Source organism: Anser anser, assembly GCF_964211835.1.
Source record: "Anser anser genome assembly, chromosome: 18".
Lineage (NCBI taxonomy): Eukaryota > Metazoa > Chordata > Aves > Anseriformes > Anatidae > Anser > Anser anser.
In genome coordinates this window covers 4,571,914-4,595,915 of record NC_139739.1, presented here as the reverse complement: position 1 = coordinate 4,595,915, position 24,002 = coordinate 4,571,914, and the positions used below count along the sequence as shown (strand labels likewise).

General features: G+C 40.2%; 1 protein-coding gene across 5 annotated transcripts in view; it reads right to left on the bottom strand.

Moving 5' to 3' along the window:
• The window catches only part of TMEM132B (transmembrane protein 132B), a 254,571-nt gene that overhangs the window by 36,221 nt on the left and 194,348 nt on the right, over window positions 1-24,002 (bottom strand). For 4 of the 5 annotated variants that reach the window (XM_083804471.1, XM_083804472.1, XM_083804470.1 and 1 more), the window contains one exon: window positions 7,474-7,617. In XM_083804471.1, the coding sequence (XP_083660597.1) occupies window positions 7,474-7,617 (144 nt within the window). Of the gene's footprint in view, window positions 1-7,473; window positions 7,618-21,928; window positions 22,086-24,002 lie in introns of those variants that run through there. The other variant, XM_083804473.1, reaches the window with a different exon arrangement.

Genomic DNA, 24,002 nt, shown 5'->3' with positions numbered 1-24,002 from the left:
GACTGCCTCACTGGCATCCTTATTGCTATACATGGAACTGTTTTGTGTGCAAATATGATTCTAAACGCGAAGTTTTAGCTTGGCACATTCACAAAACACTATAGATTTCAACCTGTTGCTGTGTAACAAGGGTGTTTTTTTGAGACAAATCCTTAATATCAGTAAATGGCTATGCTATTCTTTTCTGATCATGCTTTGTCTGGCTCTGAAACTAATTAGCAGAATCTGGTGACCTGAATGTCAGAACCTCTGATATTTCAACAAAAAGCAAAATCCTTAACTCAACAGTCGACATATTGCAGAGAGAGCTGCCATACTCTCCTGCCTCTCTTTTATGACTAATAAAGATGAACTTTGTATAGGGGCAAAGGGGGTGTTTTCTGGCCAAAATAACAAGAAACCAGAAGATCTAATTACAAGTTTAATGCATTTCAAGCAACTCAATGATCTCTAATTATTGCTCTAACTTAGGTATACCTGTCCGCAGGTATCAAAGACAAGATCTCTAACGAGTTTCTTGCCAGTAAATCCTACTGAGACAGCTGTATCCTCATCATCCCTCTGGCACAACTGAGACAGACCAGCAGCTTCACAGAGGAGTTCTGGAGCACAGCAGAGAGGTAAACCAGGACTCCTGGGTCCCAGGCAGGATCCTCCTAAATAATCCTTCTGTTCAGCTGAGGAACACTTTGCTGCCGTAAGCATCTTCCCTGTGCCAGGCATCAGGGGGAGTCATTATTTCAGAGGATTTGTAATGGACTGCAGAGTCCATCACCTCCCAGCTCTCAAAGATGGATGGAAATGAAGCTGACAGTGACTTGAGGTTGTTACCAGCTGATTTCATGGAGCTGATGATACTGATTCACTGGCACTAATCAGGTGAGATTAAAAGGACTGCTTGGGCAAGGAGATGGACTCACCAAATTAAACATTTGCACTTCAAAAGGTTTCTAGCTGAGCAGCTGCCTGCTGCAGCCCCAACCTGTCCCCAGCCCTGGGGTAAGACAGAGTGGTTAAGCCTCCAGGTCTGTCAATCTTGAACCACTCAGCAGCATTGAGGAAAAAAAAATCACTTAAAAAATAAGATCTAGCTCAAAATGAATTGTGTAATAAACCAACTGGCACCAAAGTAAATCCATCATATAAACGAGTAGAGAGTATTTTCACTGCTCCCAGAAAGAGTTTGAACTCCTAGAGTAAGCTAATTTCTGAGCAAGTGTCCACAAAATCAAGCTCTCAGGTAATGAAGTGATAGGCACTCAAAAATATGATGGATGGAGAAACAAGATCAGCTCCACTTTATGTACATTTTATTCTCGATCACATACTTTAATGGTGAAGCAGCTGCAGAACTTGCAAATGACGAGCACTGCCTTTGTTTGCAGATCTCCTGCATAAACCATTGCATAAACAGCCGTAAGCAGGTGCTTCTTGCTCTGAGTTGTCCTAAGAACGTGCTGTGGGTCTGCAGCAGGGAAGTGTTCCCAGAATTCAGTATCATCTAAATTACAGAACTGCAGTATCCCTCCCTATCTTTGTTTGTTTGCTTGTTTGTTTGTTTTGGAGTCCCTTGTAGCAGCTACTGTGCTGGCATTAGAGATCAGTGTGCCCACAGCTGTTGAATAAGGTCCTCAGTCGCTCGTCTGCTTTTGTCTGTAAGAGGGAAGAACCTTCCACAGATTTAATCTGGTTCAGCTATTATTACCTTTCCTGCCTTTCCTACACCATTTTTACAGCATATTAGATAAAACCTAGCTGGCTGCTGCTAGCAAAATTAGGTCTTCTATTGTTTTAACATTAATTATGGAGAGTTCAAGATAAGGTTTGTGTTAGAAAAGTAGGGGGTAGGAATGGTTTGAATTTGACTTTCATTATAATTAGACAGGAAATTATGAAAAGGTGAAAAATAATTCACTGAAATGCTTTCCTCTAGCAAGCTGACAAGAAAAGTGCATTCTTGCACAGAAGAGTTCATGGTATATTACTGCAGCACCATTGTTTTTAATGTATGCCTCTGCCTGGGCACATTCAGCCTGTTTCTACTGCACTTCACATGTGGGCAGAAATGAGGAGGATGAGGCCCTCTGGCTCCCTTCTGTTCAGCTGAGAGCCTTTTCTGTTACAAAAAATTAGGCTAAATTAGTCCGTGGTGTAACTCCATGGAAGCCATTTGAATTACTGCAGACATTAATTTGTACCACCAGTCAATTTCTGCGTAACTTGCAAAGAACATGAAAATATGACTAATCTAAGAATGAATTAATTGGGCAGCTGTCTCTCTTTCATTTGTACACTACTGAGATAAACATTTGGACTAAGAAGCTGTCCTCATTATAATTTTCTCACTTGATGCTGCTTTGTGGGTGATGTTTATGACTACCACGTAACTAAAATGTTTTCGGAATTTTTCTTCATGTGAAATTACTACGGTTCAGGCTTTTAAAGACACTTCCATAGGGAGGACAAAGTAATGCATGAACCTTACTTGGAGCATCTAAGAAGCTGTAAAGATTGACAGTGCCAGGGCCCCTCAGGTTAGACTTCCCTCTGCAATACAACCATCTCAAGGTCGTCACTCCACCACTGCCATTGGTCTAACTTGACTTCCCTCGAACTGTGACCCAAAGACTGATGGAGAGCAAGCAAAACCCACTTTAACAGGCCAGCAAAACTTCAGCAGTGCTTATAAGATGGATGGGCAAAGAAGGTCTCTGCCATGATACAACTGCTTTAATCCTTTTCTTCCCCACCTGTGAAGACCGAGGCCCCATGGTTCAGCACACATATAGAAAAGGCACATCCTACCATGCTACAGCTCCTTTATCTCTCAGTGTTTTACCCACCACCAGAGTAGCTGAGTAACTTGTGCATAAATTTGTCAAGTTGCCATCACTTCTTTCCTTCCAGCTTCACCACCCTGTTTAGCTCTGGTTTGCAGGAAAAGCAGGACTCCTGGGGAGAAGTCCTTCAGGAGGGTCCATGGCAGAAGACCACTGAAGTTAATGGGATTTGTGGAGATAAGGATTTTGTCGACAGTAGCTTGAAAAATTACATAAGGCAAGCTGAGGCTGGCAAAAGATGTTTTCTCAGCCTTGTTTGCAGATAAGGAAGTGAGATTCCAAAAGGAATGACTGACTTCCCACAGTTACACAGGAAATCAGCAAAAGATATGGAAATTAATGCTGAGAAGCATTTCCGTGCCTTAATCATAAAGGCAATCTTTTCTTTCAAATGCCAAAAACATTAAACATCCCTTTTCAATGACGGAATAAACATCAGAGTTTCTCTGACTCAGAGCAATATTTCCATCTAAAATTTTTAAAATGTTTTTTACATTTTTAAAGCCATTTCAAGGTAAAATGGTTGGTAGCATTATGACCTGTGTCAAACTGTAGGGAGCAGCAACTGTAGGGACCAGGGATGGCAGTCCAACTGAACAAGCTGATCTGGTCAACTCCGCTGAGGATCAAGTCACAATAAGATTGGAAAATGCAAGGTCAAGACGTAATGAGTGTGTTTCACTATATTTACCACTAATTATGTAGGCTTTGAAAAATAAGGACTGAAATACTCTCTTTCTGGGAAGCTATTAAAGTGTTATGCGGAGGAGATATATGGCTTTGGACAGGATGGATTCACATCTTTTGTCTACTAATAAATCACTCAGCATCTATCTGTTTGACCATCTCTGAGTAGTATTTTTATCAATGTGATACCTAGGTAGCTGCCCAGATAAGCACATTTTGTATAAATACATAATAGCCTGGGCCAAAGTCTGTTTCTATTTAAGCTAGATTCAGTTCATTGTGTCTTAATTGAAAATAATGGTGTTAGAGCAGTGATCAAAGAACTGTTTCATTAATTGTCTATTAAATCATTAGCTATTAAACAGAAATAAAAGGTTAAGAATGCAACACTCTGTTCTGCCCAAAAGAATATGAATATCTCTCCAATTACAAAAGAAACAATAAAGGCAGAATTAACAGTGAAAAGAAGCTCAAGATAAGGCAATTACATCCAAAATGCCTGACAACCCTTATTAGAGGGTTTAGCAGTACAACGTATGTAGAAAAGGCAACACAAATCTGGAAGCAAAGTCAATAGTGAGTTTACCAAAGGGGCTTGTAAAGGAAATATGCATTTTTATGAAAAAATACAGGCACATAAAGCTTGTACTAAATTTTAACTCGGCTAATTAATTGTTATGGATTCAATCTTGCAACCAATACATGTATTTCCAGTTAAAAATTATGCCTGAATAGCATTCAGTCTGAGAGTACCTCTCAGTAATTTGTGACTAAAATCCATTATAACGGTGTTGTAATTTTCACAAAAATAATATTACTCCCATTTTGAAACCCTTTCTATCACCAGGATGGGGCAAGTTGAACTCAGTGAAGACCACACTCAGACCTCTTGTTTTCATGCATTAAGCCAATAGCCTTGGATATCAGGTCTGGGAAAGAGTCCCAGAGGCACTCTTCTGTCAGTGATTTGATGCGCAAATAATTTTACAGAGTAGTCAAATGATGACCAGATTTACACCCAACTTGGCCACTAAAAAAAAAATAAGGGAAGGGGGGTGAGGGAAAATACAGTGCAAATCTTGTAAAACCTGTGCAGAATTTTGCCTAGTGTTTTGGTCTGCTCTCCCCAAATCATTGAAAGGGGGAGGACCCACATCAACTTGAAGGTGCTTTGGAACAGGTCTACTTCCACCTAGAAATACAACCCATCTTGAAAAAAACAAGAAAGGAAGATGGTCAAAGGGCAAGAGCTTTGCTTTCTTGAAGTGCATAAATCCACAAATGCAACTGGTAATCTTGTCTCTGCTCAAAGAGGTCATGTCAAGTTTTATTTAGCTGCAAGCTTCAGTGGACCTCTTAAATTCAGGAACCATAACAACTTCATACCCAGCTTTGACAGGACATCCATATGGACAACTGCTGATTGAACTAAATGGACTTTAAACAAGCAGTGTTTTGAAATGCAACATCTCCCTAACATGTGCAGATACTAATTTTATTAGTGGAAGAGGAAGGGGAGTCCTTTTCCTGACCTTTTTGTATCTGGTTCAGTCTAGCATTCTCTAACTATAGCAAGTCCTAGAAATACTAGAAATCCAATTAATAGAAACAAAAGTCCACATACACAATCTTTTAGATCGGTATCTGGTTTTCTGAAGTACAAAGAAAAGAAAAGACAGTCTGAGCAATAATATACTGATGATATATAACTTGGTGCTTGAGTTTATAATAGGAGCACTTCGTTGTAAACTGATAAATAATAGCCACTAATCAGATACGAAGAGCTGTACAGTAAATAGCAAAAAAAAAAAAAAAAACCAACAGCAAAATTTATCAAAAGAAACTGCTTCTATGACAATTAAATTAGTCATAAACAAAGATATTCATTCATGTCCTTTCTGGTAAGAGCTCTCAAGGAAATTTGGTTACCAGAAAAACAAAATGTGATTTTTCTTTCCCCATCTAATATATAACATAAAATAGAGAAGCTGGAGCTCAGGGTAGAGATTCAAGAAACCTCTTCCACATCACTGGCCAAGGGCAAACGTTGGAACAGTCACTTTCACGAAAAGGGATTATTACACTGATTTCCTTTGCAAAATGTTTTAAGGTCTGAGAAGTGCTAGGCATCACTCTGTCCCTGAGGATTCAACTGCACACGTGCCTCTTCTCAATCACTTGAATCTTATTTATGAATAATTTGCCTTCAAGATAAACAGAGATAAAAACATTCATGAAAAAACTTGGAAGCAAGCAGAGGTTGTCTGACCAAGACTTTTGCCCAAACCTATCATGTCTTTCCTATAGCTACTTAGGATCAAGTGGATGTCATCTCTCATCTGAGAGTCTCAGAAAAAGGATATCTCTATGAAATGTACAGTTGCTCTGTAAGCACTTTAACTGCAAAGGAATTTCTTTGTTGTTGGAAATAAAATGCAATGAGATGTTTGTTTTAGAGTATTTAAATATCAGTAACAAGCTCATTCAGAGTTGTCAAAAGTAAGAAGGTGAATTTTTCATTCCAGCATATGGTCTTCAAAATAAATGACAGCTTTGCTATGTGCATTTCTTTAGCCAGACACAGAACACGAAAAATTATCTGACAAATACAAGCTATCTGTTAGGACCTCTGCAGTCTTATCTAGAAAGAGGTTACATTGATAGGTAAAAATAGTACAAACTAAATAAAAATAAAAAAATAAAAATAGTACAAACTAAATAGTAAAAATAGTACAAACTAAATAGTAAAAAAAAGTACACAGGTATAGGATGTGGGTTTCAAATGCAACCTGAAGAGACCTTTTAAAAGTAGTTATAAAAGGGACTGGGTCAGGCCTGGGATACATTCAGACATGACACAGTTAGCAGACAGAATATGAGGAACTTGTTTTTTCAGAGCTCCAGAGTTTATAATAAGATCTACAGGTTATAGGATTACTATATGTAAAAAAGGATGAGTATACTATCCCATTTTTACAGCATTTTTATATAATATACTGTATTTTCCTGGAATTGAGACAAAGAAATCATCTTTCTAGGACAACCCAAAGAAGTTCATAGAGAATACAGGAAAACAACCCTATATAGAAGCCATTGTACTCAATTCCGATGTTCATTTAAAACAACAAAAAACAGCCTCAAACCACATAATAAATCAAATAAATCTACTAAAGATGTTCAAAAGTACCTCTTCTATGCCTAAAAATAATGAGCTAAAAGCTGAAAGCCATGCAATGTGTCAGAAGTCATACAGTCAATGTCTTGACAAAGTTAAAGCTGTTTTCATCTCAGTGCTGTGCAATGATAACCAGCTGAACACATTATATTAAAAAAATGTTTAACAGTTCACAGCTTTTGTTTTAAGGATTTTTGCAATATCTTTGTTATTTTCTATTCTCTGTCATGCTCCTCCAGATTTTGGTAAAGTTCAGTACTTGTAAGAGACTCCTGAGTGGAAAGTAGGTGATGCAGTCAGAAGCATGTACTGCTTTGCTGTACACTATAACAATATACTGTGTTATTACTATTTAATAATGGATGCAGAAAAGCCACACAAGAATAAAGGTCCCTGTGTGGCGAGTTGACTTCTCCCATGTGGGATGTATCAAAAGTCACGTTCTTTCTCATTAGCACCCGCTGGCCAGCGAAGAAGGACAAGGACTGCTCTCTCAGCATCCCTGGCCCACTGCCACACCGTATGGACATCAGCACAAACGGCTCCACATCAGTCTGTAGAAATGTGCTAACCCTGCATAACCTCTGGAAACCAAATTCCTTATTGCACAATGGAAACACCTACCACTGCAGAAACAGCTAGGATTGTATAAAACAACCAGTCCACGTTAAATCCAGAATGCAGGCTAGGACCCAATATGGTGGTGCTGGTGGTGAAGACAAGGGAGAAAACTCACATTTTCCTCATGCCCACCTCTTGTGGGTGCCTTACCTTTACGACATCTTCATCAGCCGATTTGCACTCAGTGGACTCTGAAACATCAACCACCGACCCATCCTCCTGCACAGCAACGACCTTGACTGGAACAGACACTGTTTTGCCCGTCAGGATGGCCGTGTTAAGGACTTCCGTGTCCTGTATGCACACACAATTAAAGGATGGGCATTAGAAAAGCAAAAACCATAAGAAAGCTGCAGGGGTCAGACCACAGAACCAAAACCCTTCCTCAGAGAGGGACAGGGACAGGGAGCAACGGTTCCTTGCACATACCCTGTGAGCTCCCTGCAAGCAGTGGTATAACAATTTCTTAAGCTAGAAGTTGTGTCTGGACCACCAAGTTCTGGTTTTGACAGACATACCGATTTACTCTTTTGGAGCCAATTCACAGGTTTGGCTGCTGTGGAAATGAAATCCGTCACACAATTACGCGTGAAGACACACCTGCAGAGTGGCAGAACCACAGCACTTTTCAAGCACCATCTCCAGAGAGTGGCAGCACCTCATCGCACCCTTATGTCCCAAACCATGGCAGTGGTTTGGGAGGTGATTCCCAGGCATTACAATAACAGCATTTTTTCCTTTTTGTTTCAGCTGAAAGAGTTGTCAGCTGAGCCAGTTGTCCCTTTTCTGGACATAAATGCACAATGAGAAATACTGTGCGTGAGGTAGGGTATTACAAACTAAGCAATGCCATATACAATTTTTCTAATCTTTCCCCATCAAAATCCCACCTAGAGATGTTTTACCACATTTATCTCTAATCCTGATGAATTCACAGTGCTGGCACTCTAATGACTCCATTAACACAGCCTTCCTCTGCGTCTCAGTATGGCTGCAGCTTGATTAATTACTCCAAATGAGCTGCTACAGCGGTCCTTGCCTTGCGTAAGCAAAGCAGCTCTGCAGACTGGAGGGGAAGAGCCTCCAAAGGCCTACAGAGGAATTTGGCTCTGCTTAAGCAGTGCTTACTGCAGGCCAACATTTCATACACATGCAGAGCAAGGAATGACCTGTGCTTCAGAAGAGATTCAGCTCAGCCTTCTAGAAAAACCTGTGAGAGGAAATACTGCTTTAAATCCTTCTGCTTTTCATTTTTCAACTTCTATGAAACTAATTGCTTGCCAGCTGAAAAAAAAAAAAAAAAAAAAAAGTTGCTTCCAACTAATCTAACTTTAAATTCCATTATTAGAATTGGTGGAAGAAGAAATGGATTTTAGTGAAAAATTTGATGGCAGCTTGCATAGGGAGATATATTCACTATCATTTGCTTCTGTCTGCTAGCTAGATTGATAGAAAATAATGGGCATTGACCACAAGCTGAGGACAGCTGGAGAAGACCAATAAACACTTGCAACTAAGATGTATTATTAATCAATATTCGGAAACTTCTACAAAAAGCACCCTGAATTAAATGAGTTGAAGTACTAATAACACTAGTGCCAGCTAACTGATAGAGTCTACTAGAGCTTTATGGGCAGTCATGTTCCAGAAAAGCACTTAAACGTGTACTTGAGTCCATTTCTGTTCAGAACAGCACTAAAAGTATGTGGCTCAACTTGACACATACTTCAGTGTGATTTAAGCAGATTTAAGTGTTGTCCTGAATAGAGATGCTTTCCTGAATAACGCCGCATGAAATTAATACATCAACTTTGTCCTGTTCTTTGCAAGGCACAAACCAGATCTTTTACCCAGTGACTGGTTTTTGTTTTTGCTGGATGGGATCATTTATAACCAGCTGCCATCCTTGACAGAAGGACGCTGGGAAACAGAGAAGTATGTGAAAGATGTAGAAGTGCCAAAGAACAACTGTAAAACCTTTACAAAGACTAAGGTTTGAACAAAACTAAGAAACTCCACTACCATGTGAAAACAATCAGCTGCACCTCGGGTGGAAAGAGGTTGTGTAAGACAGGTAAAGACAAACTGAGGGTGTTTCATCCACAAGTATGTCAAGAAGAGGTAGTTAGATTTTGCCAAACCAATGACAAATATTCCAAATACCCCTAAGCCATCAATTTGATACAAACATGCCACATATGTGATGCAGACATGGTGGTTCTGTGTCAAAATGCTCCCAGTTTGTCAGCAGGCTATTTCTGAGCCATTCTTCAACCGCGGACAGTTTTCAGTGCAGCAGGGGGAATAGTATTTTTGCCAAGGTCACAAACAACAAACACGTGACTCATTCTACTTCTGAACCACTTTCTCTTAGCACAGCTACATAACTCCTACGTGTCAGGGGCAGGCGGCACTTGGATGCAATTACGGACTGATCCAAAACCCTACTGAGTCATAGATGAAAGACTTCTTTTGACTTCAGTGGACTTTGAATCAGGTTCTCAGCAGGCCTGAACTAATTTCTCCTTTGCTTTTTGTGCCGTTTGTTGTACAGCCATCGTGTTGACCCTCCTGTGTGACAAGGGATAAACAAAACCTCGAGCCTCCTTTAACTCTAAGTGCTGCTTAGCTACCAAGCTGAGAACATACTTTGATGCTCTGAAGGATAATGCAAAGTTTATAAAGAGATTTGCATTCTTCTGTAAACTCTCTGTGAAGCTTAATTTGTGAGAAAGGGTCTTAGAAGTGACACCTTGCCACCCCCTACCTGTGGGTGCTCTGCAGTGTGCTCACCTGGCTCCGGACACAAGCACTGTCCTGATGTTTCCCCCCTTCCCCGTACGTACAGATGCACCCGGTGCCTATTAGCCACTGCTGCGTCACTGAAACTACACTTCACTGGTAAGCAATTCTACTACATAAATCAATATTTCAGAGGCCTGATGCCTGGATCTGGTGTTACGCAAGTATAATAGGCAGTGTAAAGACCTTTTTAAGAGCTGGTTATTTATAGAGTGAAAAAATATATTTCCTCTGAGGAAGAAATATGAAGGCAGAACTGAACTAATTGACTGTCCATTAGATTTATAAGCAGGCTTCTTTTTTTATTACTTTTTTATTTGCATCTTCGAGAGATTCTGTTAGGTTTGTTTTATATTTCCATGGTAAGGTTTACTACAGGAAAAGTGTTACTGCATTTGAGATACCTGTGCTGTTTACCATTAGCACAGTTTGAAATCTAGAGAGGGGTAATAATACTGATTTATATGCACAGGCTTTTATATTTACATGCATGGCTCAGCATCACTGAAACATCTGGAAAAACACTCAGAGACCACCAGCACAAACCTCTGATACGGAAAGGGCCCAGGTGAAAAACTGGAAATCCTTTCTGATTTCTTCCAACAAGGGTGTAAAACGCTAGATATTGACCAAAACCTGGAATTCAAGCAGCCTGGATGAAACTAGACAATCACATTGCAAGCACTATCCCTGAATAATAATTGTGTGCGTGTTTATCTCCAGTTCCTTCTCTGTACCTGAATGCATTAGCACTTCAGCAGAGCTCTTCTTAATTACAACTGTAACCTGCTAATAGCGTTTCTTTGTTGTCTGAAGGAATCTACTTCTTATCCAGCCTAGGCTAAATTAAAATTTAATACAACATCAGGTTGCAACAGAACTAGGAAGCAAATGACAGCTGTTTAATTAAAACCTAAAGCTGATTAGATGGCACTACTGAGAGAAATACTCAAGAGGAAGAGCAGAAAACTACTGAAACTCAAGGCCGGGATAATGGCTTTATTTAAATATGAATAAACCCTGCACACTGCCATAGTAAATGTCTGACAACTCATTGCTTTGGACAAATGGGGGAAATGTGAATGGGAGACCTGTCAAGAGTCACAACAAAGCTGTGATTACCAGCACGGCTGATCCGTGTGTATGTGACCAGCAGCACGGATTACTGAGGAATGACCGCAATAGGTAGGCACAAACCCACGTGAGGAACTCCAGGCCCAACGTTCCCAACAATTACTCATTAAACACCGCCACAATGACCTAAATCCTCATCAGGCCTGTGACTCCTGCAGCTCACCCAACGTGACACAGGTCCCCCCCTTTCTCAGCTGAAGAATAGAGGCACAGAAATAAATGGCACAGCTCATAGGGAGCCATCCCGTAGCCAGGAGCTGACAGGGGTCATCCGCCCCACAGCCTGCAGCCGCCCCCACAACCTGTCCTGCCCCTCCGAGCAGGCCCCGGCCTTCTCTTTCCTCTCCTGGCACAACACAAAAACCCCAGAGCAACCCAATTTACTGTGACAGATATCATCCTTGTGATTAATACACAGGCTGGATGTGGGCTTTTTAGAGGTTAACAAAACACGCTACAGTACAGCAGACCCAATAAACACTCAATTGTAAATCAGGAGGGAAACCTAAAGCCAATCCTATTCCGCTGACAAATGTTACAGCTAAATGCCTTTTGGCATTTAGTTGAAATGACTGTCTTTAGTGAGGAAGGCATAGACCTGAAATATTTGTCTGCAGAATTGCATTCCTTCATTAGTACTTTTTCCCCAGAGTGTACCTCGTGAAAATACATTTGTAATATTAGAAGGAATCTTTAGGAACCAGTTCTCCTGCCTTGAAATGGCATCTCTTAAAAAATGTAAATTATAGGGCAGAATGTGATGTGTGGGCTGGGCTATGGGATTTTTTTTATTTTTTATTTGATAAATTATTCAGCACCTTTTTCTTCAGATCAAAGAGCAACGTGATATAAGTCCATTAAGCAAGCTTAATATATAAATTAGATGCTTTGCTGAAATTATTATAATCCATAGTAATTCTGTACATTTTCCCCCTCATAGCTGACTACCGTTTTAGGTTTCCAATACATATTAATGAAGCCTGGTTGCTAGAAAGCTATTTATATTTTCCACCATTATATCAGGTAAGATTTGCCATTTTGTCAGCCAGTGGTGAGAACAAACAACTGAGATTGTGTTTATTAAAGACATAAAACATGGTAGAAAATACAAACAATCTTGCAAAGAGTTCACATTGTTCTTTACCCTTTTTCCTCCCCGAGTTCATACAGTTGCTCCACGGCATGCCACGGAGGCAGAGCCCAGCACGATGCTGGCGGCAGCGCGGCGAGCTGCCCAGAGGATACGGGCTGACCCCGCAATCCTGACGGCCTGCCACTTGCCTCCACTCAGCACAGGCTGTGCAAGTGAAAAAGCAGTCACAGGGCCTAATAAAGGGCTGAACAACGGTTAATTCCTTGTCCTACGAACATCGTTCCAGTGCAGCCACTTGCGGGATCAACCCTTTGCCACGTTTTCAGGTGTCAGAGTGAGGCCCAAAGTGTAACCACGCACAAGACCTCCTGCCCTGACAAGCATGTGGGTTGCTAGAAGATCGTTCCCACTCCCCTCCAACCTTCCTCTGTCTCCCGCTGTTTCCTCATTTCAGCTTCTTATTCAGCATATTGTTATTAGGAGTGATCAGTTATGGCAGATGGTAAATCACAAATACTGCTGTCAAAGTTAAAGATCATCCTTTACATCCTTTGTTTACCTGCAAAATAGCTTTACTTCATATTGGGATCTCCAAGGAAGAATAGGCAGGTGTATATATTCTGCACGGGAAATTAATTAATGGAGATTGAACTATACAGAGAGGTTCTTAATCACCGATTGTTACAGAGCAATGTAAGCAGCAACTATTGGCCTAATTGAATATTATTCTAGATGCATATTACAGTGTGTGCTGCAAAAACAATTTGCTACAGCACAAAAAAGCATGATACAGAGACTGTAAAGTGGAATCTTATTTCATAACTTGTCCTTTTGCCACAGATACATTGAAGGAAGCTCTTATCTTAGCTGGATGTACCTGGCAAAAATGATCAGACAGAGTGGTAATTCTGTCTTGGAGTTCGTGGAAACTGAAGCTGAGATTTATGCCTTTTCCATGTTTTTTATGAAGGAAATTCAGCTCATTTTGAGGTTTATGTAGGATGAATAAGCAAAACCTGCTGCTGAAGGTGAAACCTGATTAGAAGCACAGACGCTGTCATATCTATGACCTGAGGCAGTTTTATTTTTTTATTTTTTATAACTTGGAACAGATCTGCCCCCATTAAGCAAAGGTTCAGAATGCAGCCTGGTGCATTTGGCAGAAGTAATTGCAACCTGTCAGGCAGTCTCTACTGTCTCAGCTAAGTACCAGTGCCTTCTGCATGAGCAAAAGACCTTTCATGAGACTGAGCTCATGCTGTTTCACTTCAGCCCATTATGCCCCAGTAGAGTTTATTCTCCAAACCTGCTGTGTTAAACATCATGACACCATCACTCCAAAGTACATGCTTGAAGTAGGAGTGGGAAATTCTTACAGCTGAGGAGCAGCTATCACGCATCTGATTTTAGTTGTTTGCACAAAAAATACAGACACCAAGAGCTCCAGGCTTGCATTTCCAGACTTTTTAGCATACCATGAAATAAAGAACCTAAAGTCAGCCTAAAAGTATTATGGTAAACTCTGTCAGTCACCCATACTGGAATTTACACTACGCTTAACAATCTGTATGATACTTGAACATTCATCTGATAGACTTGCACCACTTCTTCTCAATAGTAAATAAGCATATTTAGAATGTCACAGTTCACTTAATGCTGTTGGTTTTTTTCTTTTTTTATTCCAGAAAAGCATGACCATGTTCTGTGGGTTAATAAAATCGTGGACCGTCTCCATTTGAAATCAAATAACGTCCCCCAGAATTCAGGAGGATTCCAAATGGGTAGGGCTGTCTGCTCATGTGCAATGACACGAACGCCTGTACAAACCAATAAACAAATAATTATTTTCAAATGGCCATGATATTCATCCAAACACTCTTCAAAGGCATTACTTTTTCCACAAAAACATCTGGGGAGGCCAAGTTTTGTCTAGTTTATGAAATGTAACTACTGGATTCACTTGACTATCAACAGTAGTCTAAGATAAATTTTTCTGGTCACTGTGAAATTTTGGCCCTCTATCTTTGTCCTATAGGTTTAAGAATATTTAACAACATTGTAGATATCCATTTTGAAGAATTTCTTTCAGACAGTTCTCCAATTCCTTCTCCACTTGTTCATATTTCTTTTGGGGCAGACTGGAAGGAGGGTTTTTTTCTGAGGAAATTTTGTGCCACTGGTGCAATGGGCGAGTTGGCAACTCACCGGCTTGAAAAGGCTTCAGTTTCACAAGCACAAAACCACAGACATTGAAACATAAGGTTGCGTATCATGTGAGTTTACTGCCGCAATCTGTGGGCTCATCATCTACCATGAGTGCTACCTGGGCAGAAATCCATGTCCTTCTGTAATAACAGCTGTTTAATGCTATAGAAGAATGCACAAATTAATTACAGCATGTCTACATGACTTCCCAACATCCTGCAGGAACATCCTCTCATGGAAGGAGCATGCGTTCTCTTTCTGCTTTGGACGTGGTGACTTGCTTCATTAGGCCACTCACACAATGGCTATGGCTTAATAATACCTATTTATGAGCAGAACAAGATATGTCGAAAAGTGACTGTGACATCTTGCAAAGTCCTCTGAAATCCCCTGATAGAAGACAGCTGTCTAGCATTCACTAATAGGGTTCAGGAGAATTGGATTTTATACCTTCTTCCTCAGCACAGTTCAAATACTGGTTTAAGTCCTGGGCTTATAATGTACCAAATACATTCAACGACAAACTGTATTTTCTGGACAGAGGTAGATGCATATACTTATTAACTGTGTTTGAGAAGCGCATTATGGAGTTTAAAATGGAGTGGAGATCTGCTGGATGCTTACATTCACTGTTCCGCAAAAGGAGGATATCATTTACCGAAGAACATGGACCTGACAGGAAAGACCCATCATCCAAAGAAGAGTTTTTTTCTTGAAGATGGTCTTATCTGTCAAGACCAGATTGCTCCACTTACTTTACCTGTTGAAGCAATTTCACGGGCTTCCATTCAACTACTGCCAGGATGTGAAACATATATGCACACAGTGCTGCAGGCAGCAGGCGCTTTGGAAGCAGACTGTTTCCCACTGCCTGCTCTCCCTCAGAAAGGCTATTCTTCCCCCCAGGTGCCTGCGGCAAGTGATTCATTCTCCGGCAGTTCCTGCCTTAGCCACATATTTTAGGACAGCATAAGTGACACTTCGGAAGTTTTCTCTCTCTCCATTGCCTATTAATGGGCTTGTGTCTAGTTTAGACTTGATGTCTAGAACAGGAGGAGACAAGCTCTATCCCCTTTTGTTTTCAAAATTATAAACAATTAGGATCTCTACATTTCTGTAAGGTCTTTTACTCCTAGGACAGCCTTAGCAATTTTTACACCACTGCATGTTTCCTAACTGTGACACAGGCTTCCCAGATTATACAACCATGCTTTTTATCTACTTCACTTCATAAAGCTGCCTACTGCTGCATTTGATGGAATGAAAATAAAAAGCAAGAGAACGTATCTGTAGCCAGTCCAGACACCAGACTTTACTATCGTACAAACTCAGAGCTTTCTGGTGTTTTACTTATTGATTTTGGGAGCATCTATCAACTGTATGCTCCTCATCCTTGCACAGCCACTCCAACTGGATGAGTTTGTGTCTTAACATTCTTCAACATTTACTTTTTGCTTAAACAAATGAAAATGACAGCAGATGCCTCCTGCTTGCGTTTAGAACTGCCTGGAAACTTTTTCAACAAGAAAAAAATAATTTCTTGACAAAAATCAACAAGTGTAAAAAAGACGTCTATTAAAACATTTTCTTTTGAGAAAAAGATGAAATCAAAAATTTTGATTTTTTTCAAATGAGAATATTCAGAGTGTCTGAGAGTCTTCTGGCTGTTCTAAGGATTTCTGGAGGTATTTCTTCCTTCCTCTGCTCTTTCATGGCTTGATTTTTTGCTCTTGGTTTTAATTTTTCAATCTGTTCACCTTGTACCTATTCAGAAGTGCTGTCTTGTTCCGTCCTGCCCCTATGTCTGATTACTTCTTTTTCTGCTCAACTTTTATAAAGAATGACCTCTACTTAATTCAAGTTCTGAATGAAATCCCATTTTTTTCCTTTCATGATTGAATTTCTCAGTGAACTCTTGTGCAGTGCATGTATTTGCTGCAGACTAGGACAGTATCACCTGTGTTTCAAAATCTGAGCCACTGCTTTCAGAATATCAGTGTTTTTCCAGAGTCCGTCAGCTTTTGGGAGACACAGCCCCTTGCACTGAAGAACACTGTAAGAACCTGTGAGCAAAAAACCTGGACTTACTGGATTCTGCTCTCAGCTAGACTGGTGCAAGGAACAGTAATGATAGAAAAGATCATGAAATTACACAAATGTAAAAGTCCTGTGAAATCAGGATTAGACTATTTCATTTTTCATCTTTTCCCATCACTCTTTCATCTATTCTAAAACTTCCATATTGAATGTTTAATTTAAATTACTCCTTAGGGTATCTTATTCTTCAACACTTTAAAAACAGTTCTCAGCTTTGCAAAGGACAACAAGACAGTCACCTTGATTTCAAAGACAAAATAATTAGGCACAAGAAATCCCACCAGGCCAGTGACACAAGAAACTGAATCCCTATTTCCAATGTCTTTCCATGCCTTTCCTGCAAGGTTCCTCAAACTTACTATCTTCAGGCTGTTGGTTCTGTACAGTTTAAATACCAATTCCCTCATCTTTCCTACCAAATGGCCTTTTTGCATAACAAGTAAATGCTGAGCATGCAACATCTCAGTTAATTTATTGGTTGGTTAACTGAAATTCAGTTATGCAGCAAAACAAATGTCAGTGATTGTTAAGAAATATAGAGGGCTACAAACAAAGCGACAAATAACAGATGCAAAGAAAGAAAGACTATTACTTGTCACCTTTCTTAAGTAGAAAATGATAATGGCATACTAGCATATACTCTAATGCCATAGATAACTGCATGCACTCAAGAGAAAATCACAGAATACCTCTTAATATGAAACTATTGCAAAATGTTCCACTTGAAGAGGGCTCCTGATGCCGTCTCACAGGTGGTTTGCGATGGGCCAAGGCAATAAGTAGAGAAGGGGGATGACATTAATGCTTCTCGGGAACAGAAATAGAAAGTGACAATATTATTAGTTTTTGATAGAAGCATTCTGTAAACAGACAAAGGTCTTCCACTTGTGAAGCAAGTACATATCAAAATCACAGCATGTCTCTTTGATAAAGAACTTTAACAATGGTTCCTTGCCCTTACCCCTCAACCCCAAATTCAGTCCAAGCAGAGACTCCGAAGTAGCTTCAAAATATTTAGTTCTAAAATGTTTGTAAACTATAGAAAGTAGTGGCTGACTTGGTTTTCTGTCTCAGCAAAAAGCACTAAAGGACAGAAGGAAAATGAAAAAAGACCTTGTATTTTGCTTCTAAAGCATTATTATCTTCATAATTAGCCTTTAAAAGTCATTAATAAATTATTCAATTCAAACTTTACAATTATTTCTTTAGAATCTGTTACATTATGAGTAATGGGAAAAATACTCATCTTCCAGAAAGACAAACTAGGTACAGCAAGTGAGTAAAAAGAGAATTACCCATTTCATGTTAAACAGCTCATCTACAAGAACTACCTCGGAGGAAGAAAATGTCTCCCATTTGCTGCCATTTTACTTAACATGCGATGCAAATGACTACAGAGCCCAGCTCACTGGCAAAGAGAAATCACCACTACCGGACTGTTCAAATGGAATGAATAGTTATGAATAGTTGCTATTTGCCTCCATTAAGGAAATTTATCTTCCTTAAAACTGGCTGTGTTAACCATTCATTCTTTTCCCTCCCTCTAAAAATAGGCAGCTTTCCCAATGATAGTACATTTATTTCTTCTTTCGCAGTATGAATTTCAAATTGTTTACAGTTTTAAGGTGGGAAGAAGGCCAGGTCTAATGCCATATTCTTTCTTGTACTGAAGCTGATGGGGTCCTTTTGCTGTGTAGTTATTGCTCCTGCTAAATGGACAAATACAAAAGAATATGCTTTTTACAGAAAACAGGGCTTAAGAAAAGATATGGTTCTCTGGCATTTTGACACATCATTTTAGTGAAGGAATGACAAAAGAGGAGAAAGTGTTGCATCTAAAGACCTTCAAAAATGTAACACAGAATTCCACCTCAAAAGTGCTTTCACTTGAAAGCACCCCTATATAATTACCACATTGAAAAGAGCAAGATCTCCTCACCTTCCATCCTTCCATTTCTTCTTTTTTTTTTTTTTTTTTGGCTTTCTCTTCCCTTTCTTCACCTTGATGTATTCAGCCATGTTCTCCCTCCCTGATGGCCTCTAACCTCCTCAGTGGTTGAAACAGGCTCCCATGGCACAGATGTGGGCCAGTACTTCCCACCGCTGACATACAGGATGAAAGAACATTCCATGGGTTTCTTCCACTTTGCAGTAGTCCTTAAGCCCCGTTTGAGTCACCCCCTGTGCAACAATTCTCTGGCCACCAGCACTACACTTTTCTACGCTTTCAAAGTGTTCCTCTGAAAAGGTAGGGTCTCAGATAAATCAAATGATAAATCATCACTCAAAGAACACTAACTTCTTACATCTACTTGCAAAACCTTGGTGAGAGTATTCACCTACAAAAGCTGAACCTATGTCTGCTGGGAAAAAGAAAGTCTGGACAGATAAAAAGTACTGAGAACATGGTGAGTGAAGTATCTCATTTACACTAGTGAAATTTCAAATTTTCTAGGCAAGGGGGCTGATCTGAAAATGGATAAACTGGATCCTGAAACAAAAATTGTTTCAATACATCTTTCTTCCTTTGCTATGATGCAACTCCTTCACTTTCCAAATGCCCAGGAACTATTGCCAGAAGACATCTTACCACAAAATGCAGAAAAAGATGATTGCAAGTTTCACTCTAAATTCCCCTGCTTCTCTGCAGGCTAGTTTTGAATGACAACTGTTTGTTCTTCTCATAGCCAACACAATACAAAATTGTCAACCAAAGCCATCTTCTAAGGTCACACACAGGAATACAGCGACTACATCAAACATTTTCTTTTCTTCCTTGTTTGTTAAATGGCACTAAATTTAATGAACTGTCCAAAGGCTATACTTTCTTAAATGAAGCAGTACCTGTCGTTTTAATACTATTTTTCTTATTCTTTATTATTAAAGACAATTGTGCAAGTTGTTGATTTAGTTTTGGACTTTTCTCTCAATAATGCTGTAAATGAACTCTGGTACGCATACTCAATGCAAGCTGCCAAAACCCATCACAGAGAGCAAGCTGGAATAAAACTGCCACCTTCTTTCTTTCTAATGACAAGTCAAGATGGGGGAAGAGAAGATGAGGTGTGAGCTAGCTGGCCAGGTCAGTGACGGGGCTGAGGAAAAGCAACAGCCTGACGTGGTCAGCCCCGGCCACGTTAAGCAGAAGCACTTCACAAAGCAGCCCCTGACAGCCCCGTCTGCAGGCAGCCACGGCTTGCAGCAGCTTCCCTCTGCAGCGTTTGTGTAACTTCTTTTCTCTTTTGTTGGCCAAGAATCTCATAAATACCATTTGAATCTGTAAATCCCTATTCCAGCATGCATTGCTATTCATTCCAGAGGGGAATAAAGCTAAAATCTGGGGAAAATTAGTGCAGAGGAAAAGGCTTTAGAACCCATTAAGCATAACTCTGCACGGCTATTGTAGCTTATATTTCACCAACTTTTATAATACCTCTTCCCACTTATTCTGCATGGTCTCTTGCAAAAACAAAGCCAGAAACCCTGCATCGATTAAAAAAACATTGACATCTTTTTTTTCCCAGCTGGACTGGGATATGATATATAAAGCTTTTGCTATTTTTACATGTGCAGTGATATTTAGAAAGGTTGGAAATGATGTTTAGGTTTTATCTGTTTCTGGTCAAATGGATCGCCAGCGGATTTTTCTGAGAGTGACTGTCTGAAACTTGATGGTAGCGAATATGTAGAAAATGTGCTAGGTTCTAGGACTTCATTCATAAACTGTTGCTAAATGAAGTCAGACGAGGTGGCAGCAGCAGCTTTTTGACGTGTGTGTGATTTTCAGAGAGCAACACGCCTGAGAACACACCTCTCTCCAGGGCAGAGGCTCACTGAAGACTATCTTTGACAATTGCAACCACCACTCCCATGTTCATTGTATGACATCTCATTTTGCCTCTGTGGCACCACAGAAGGGTCTGATGCACACTTCCAGACACTCCAAGGAGGCCTTGCATGGACAACGAGGACAGCACCGTGCTGCTCTGCAGCACCGCACATCCGAGTGCAGCAGAGCGAGACAACTCAGGCTGCCATGCAGTCTCCACCCCAGCAGCCTTCAGCTATTTATCAGAGACCCAAATTGTGGAGCTGTTGGGCTCTTCCAGGCTGCAGCCCAAAGAGCTTTGGTCAGACAACAGGCAACTGCGGCTTGCGGGTTCCTTGAGGTGGAAGCTTCCTGTTGACTTGGGAACACCAGCAAACAGAGAATGCCCTCTTTCATTTCTTTCACAGAACTTAATGCAAAAGTCCAGACTTCTCCTGTCTCACAGACCAATCTTGCTAGCGATTCTGGTTGATCATGCTCTCCCCTGAAATTTATGTTTCAGAAACCACCATAATTTGGCTGCTGAGCCCAGCTTGTGAGCTGACAACGTGTATTTCTCCAAGACTCAGTGTCAGTCTGAAGACAGCTTTTCTCCTCACACTGGTTTTCTGACACGCGTTTCAGTGATGACTAAAACTTTATATTTACTATTTTGTCCACATGCCCACGAGGAACGTAGGAACATTACTATAAATCGAAAAAAAAAAGTACACGGTGATTAACTGAGTAGATTAACCTGCAAAACACTTGGACAGCTGTTTCAACATACTGAGTCTTTGAGGCCAATATGCTGAAGCAGCTGTTCTTATATGTAAGGTAAACTTGTCCGCTTTGTTTTGCAGCGTGAATACTCCAGGCCTATTTCATATCTTAGCAATTTTAATGTACACATGGAGCATTGCCAAACCTTCTGAAAAATTTCATACCTGTTTTTTCCACATTATTAGCAACTTCATCAGTGTCAACTCCTTTATTCAACAAGAAGCTTGGTAACAAAGGCAAGTGGCTTCCTGTCATCTTTGCACGGGATCCGCACACTCACACTGCACGCTGCTGTCTGTAGCAAGATGCTTGCGGAACGGATGAATGAATTTGATTATTTTTGTATGTAGTTTTATAATAGCACAAATGTTCTTTAAATGGAAAGCATGCTCTGGTTTGTGATGCTTTCTCCCCTTGTTCCCAAGGCAACGCAATACACAGACACACGCAAACACACACGTGCACGCTAACACTCTTTTCTGATGCGAGAGATTTCATTTATCAATGAAACATTAGCCAGCTTCAGTAGCAGTGAAAGCCTAAGCCAAACTTTGCACAGAGTAACTCATGTCAGGAAAACAATCAAGAAACAAATTTGCCCCATCACTGTACACGTAGACCACTTTTTTGCACCAAGATCTCCTGTCTCTTCTGTCCCTATAAACCAGGAATCCTGAGCTCACCTCGCAGTATCCCTGTGTTTTCCTCCTACAACATGGTGCTTTTGGGCGAGCTCTTCCGAACAGAAGTAAGCTGGGAGCTTGGTTTGCACACGGACGTCTCGGTGTATCTCCCCCTAAAGGAAATAAGCTGCCAAAACTGGTGGCAAGCAGGCGCCACGGGAGGGTTTCCAGCCCCACAAGCACCGATCCACAGAAGCTGCGCGGCTACACCTGACACGTGCCCTGAGACACGGCTGGGGCTGTTCATGGATCTAAATCAAACTCATTTCCAAAAAACCAAGGCCCAGGCACAAAAATGATTTGTCACGCTCAGCACTCCGTGCTAAATCACATTTATACCCTCTGATTCTCAATTGTAATCCTCTTTGGAATTTGCTTAATTGCTGGGCTTTTAAGAGCTGGGGGTCAGATACAGACACTGAGTAACAAGTAAAAATGTCAGCGGCAAAGTAAGAGTCTAACAGATTCTGCTGTTTGTCTGAGAAGTGAGATGTGACACAGAGGGGAGGCAGCTGGAAATTGCAAGGGATGTTTTGAAAGAAAGCACTTTGAATCATTGTTGTTTTATTGTTGTTTCCATCTATCTGATTTTTTCCTTTGCATAACAAAAAGGCCTGCTGATTGCCTTTATTGCCTGGGGTTTTTGTGCTCGTCATTCCCACTCTGAATGTCAGTGTTTTGCAGATTTCCAGAGTACATCAGACTTCGGACCAGAGTGGGCTCTGGCCTATCTAAATATCCCGTTAATCACAACAGAATGGTGGCACACACAAATGTGGGCTATCCTTAGGGGTCAAGTGCCATTTCCAAATTAAAACTAATTTTAAAGTATATGTCAGTGGTATTTGCAATAACACCAAGTTAAACGGCAATACAAACTGATAGCAAGGCCAACTCGGACAAAGGTTCTTATTCAAATTTCACTTATACCAGGTAGGGAGGGACATAAATTTGTTTTACCTCCAAGCTTAACAGTGTGAAATTATTCAGAAGCGGGGCATTACTACTGCTCACTTCAGTGCAGCTTCAGGGCTGATGTAGAAACAACTGTCAGTGATTCAATATCCAGAGAAGAGGTAATAATTCCATTAACATCAACAGAATATCCGTGTGTTTCATAGCAGCAACACCAGGGAACATGGACCTCTTTTCCATACACCTAACCATGATGCTCCTCCTCTCTATAAATATTCAGAGCTGTAGTTTTCACAGCTCTAGTCTGTTTTAAATATCACAGAGAAAGAAATCGGCTTACCAGGTAGATCTGAATTTGGGTTATGTCATCGCTTGTTTATAAAGAGGTTTTTAAAAAGCACTAAACCTTCAGTAGATACTATGGGACATCCCTAAATTCAGCGGGAGCTCCATTATCTCGCACTAAGAAAAGAGTTTATAAATACAATTCCTTTAATTGATGCACTGACTAACTTATCAAGATTGCTACTATTAACTTGCATACCATGTAGCCTTAATGATTTTATGTTACATTTTATATTACATGCTTCTATTTATAAATGGTTTATAAGGGACTAATCAATATTTAATAGGCATTTTAGGCGTGCAGAAGATGAGTAGCATGTGTTAGAGAAGCTTACAGGCACATCAATAGAAGGGTTATAAACGTCTATAAGTTATGGCTTGTAAATAGCCTAGTGGGCCATTTGGATGTTGCTGCAATTTTAATAGCAGTTTATCTAATTAATAAAAAAGTATTAATAACCAAGTCTTTGTAAACTATTTTTAAATGGAATCCTACTACAAGGAGGTAATTCTGTGACATATCCCGCCTACAAGCATTAGGGGGAAATACACAGGTTTATTTTTAAACGCCACGCTCCTCCTGTAAGCTTGAACTAATACTGTAACATTTCCAATGCAAACACCATTACGGTGTCATTCTGGGATTTGGGCATTTTATCATATATCCTTAGGGTTAAATTCTGCTCTAAGACACATAAATTTGTCTCACAGGAGCCACTAGAGCTGCTGGCTGTGCAGATCTGTGTGTAGGAGGGCAGAACTTAGCCTTTTTATTTACAGTACTATTAATTAAATTACTGCAATTAAGTATCAA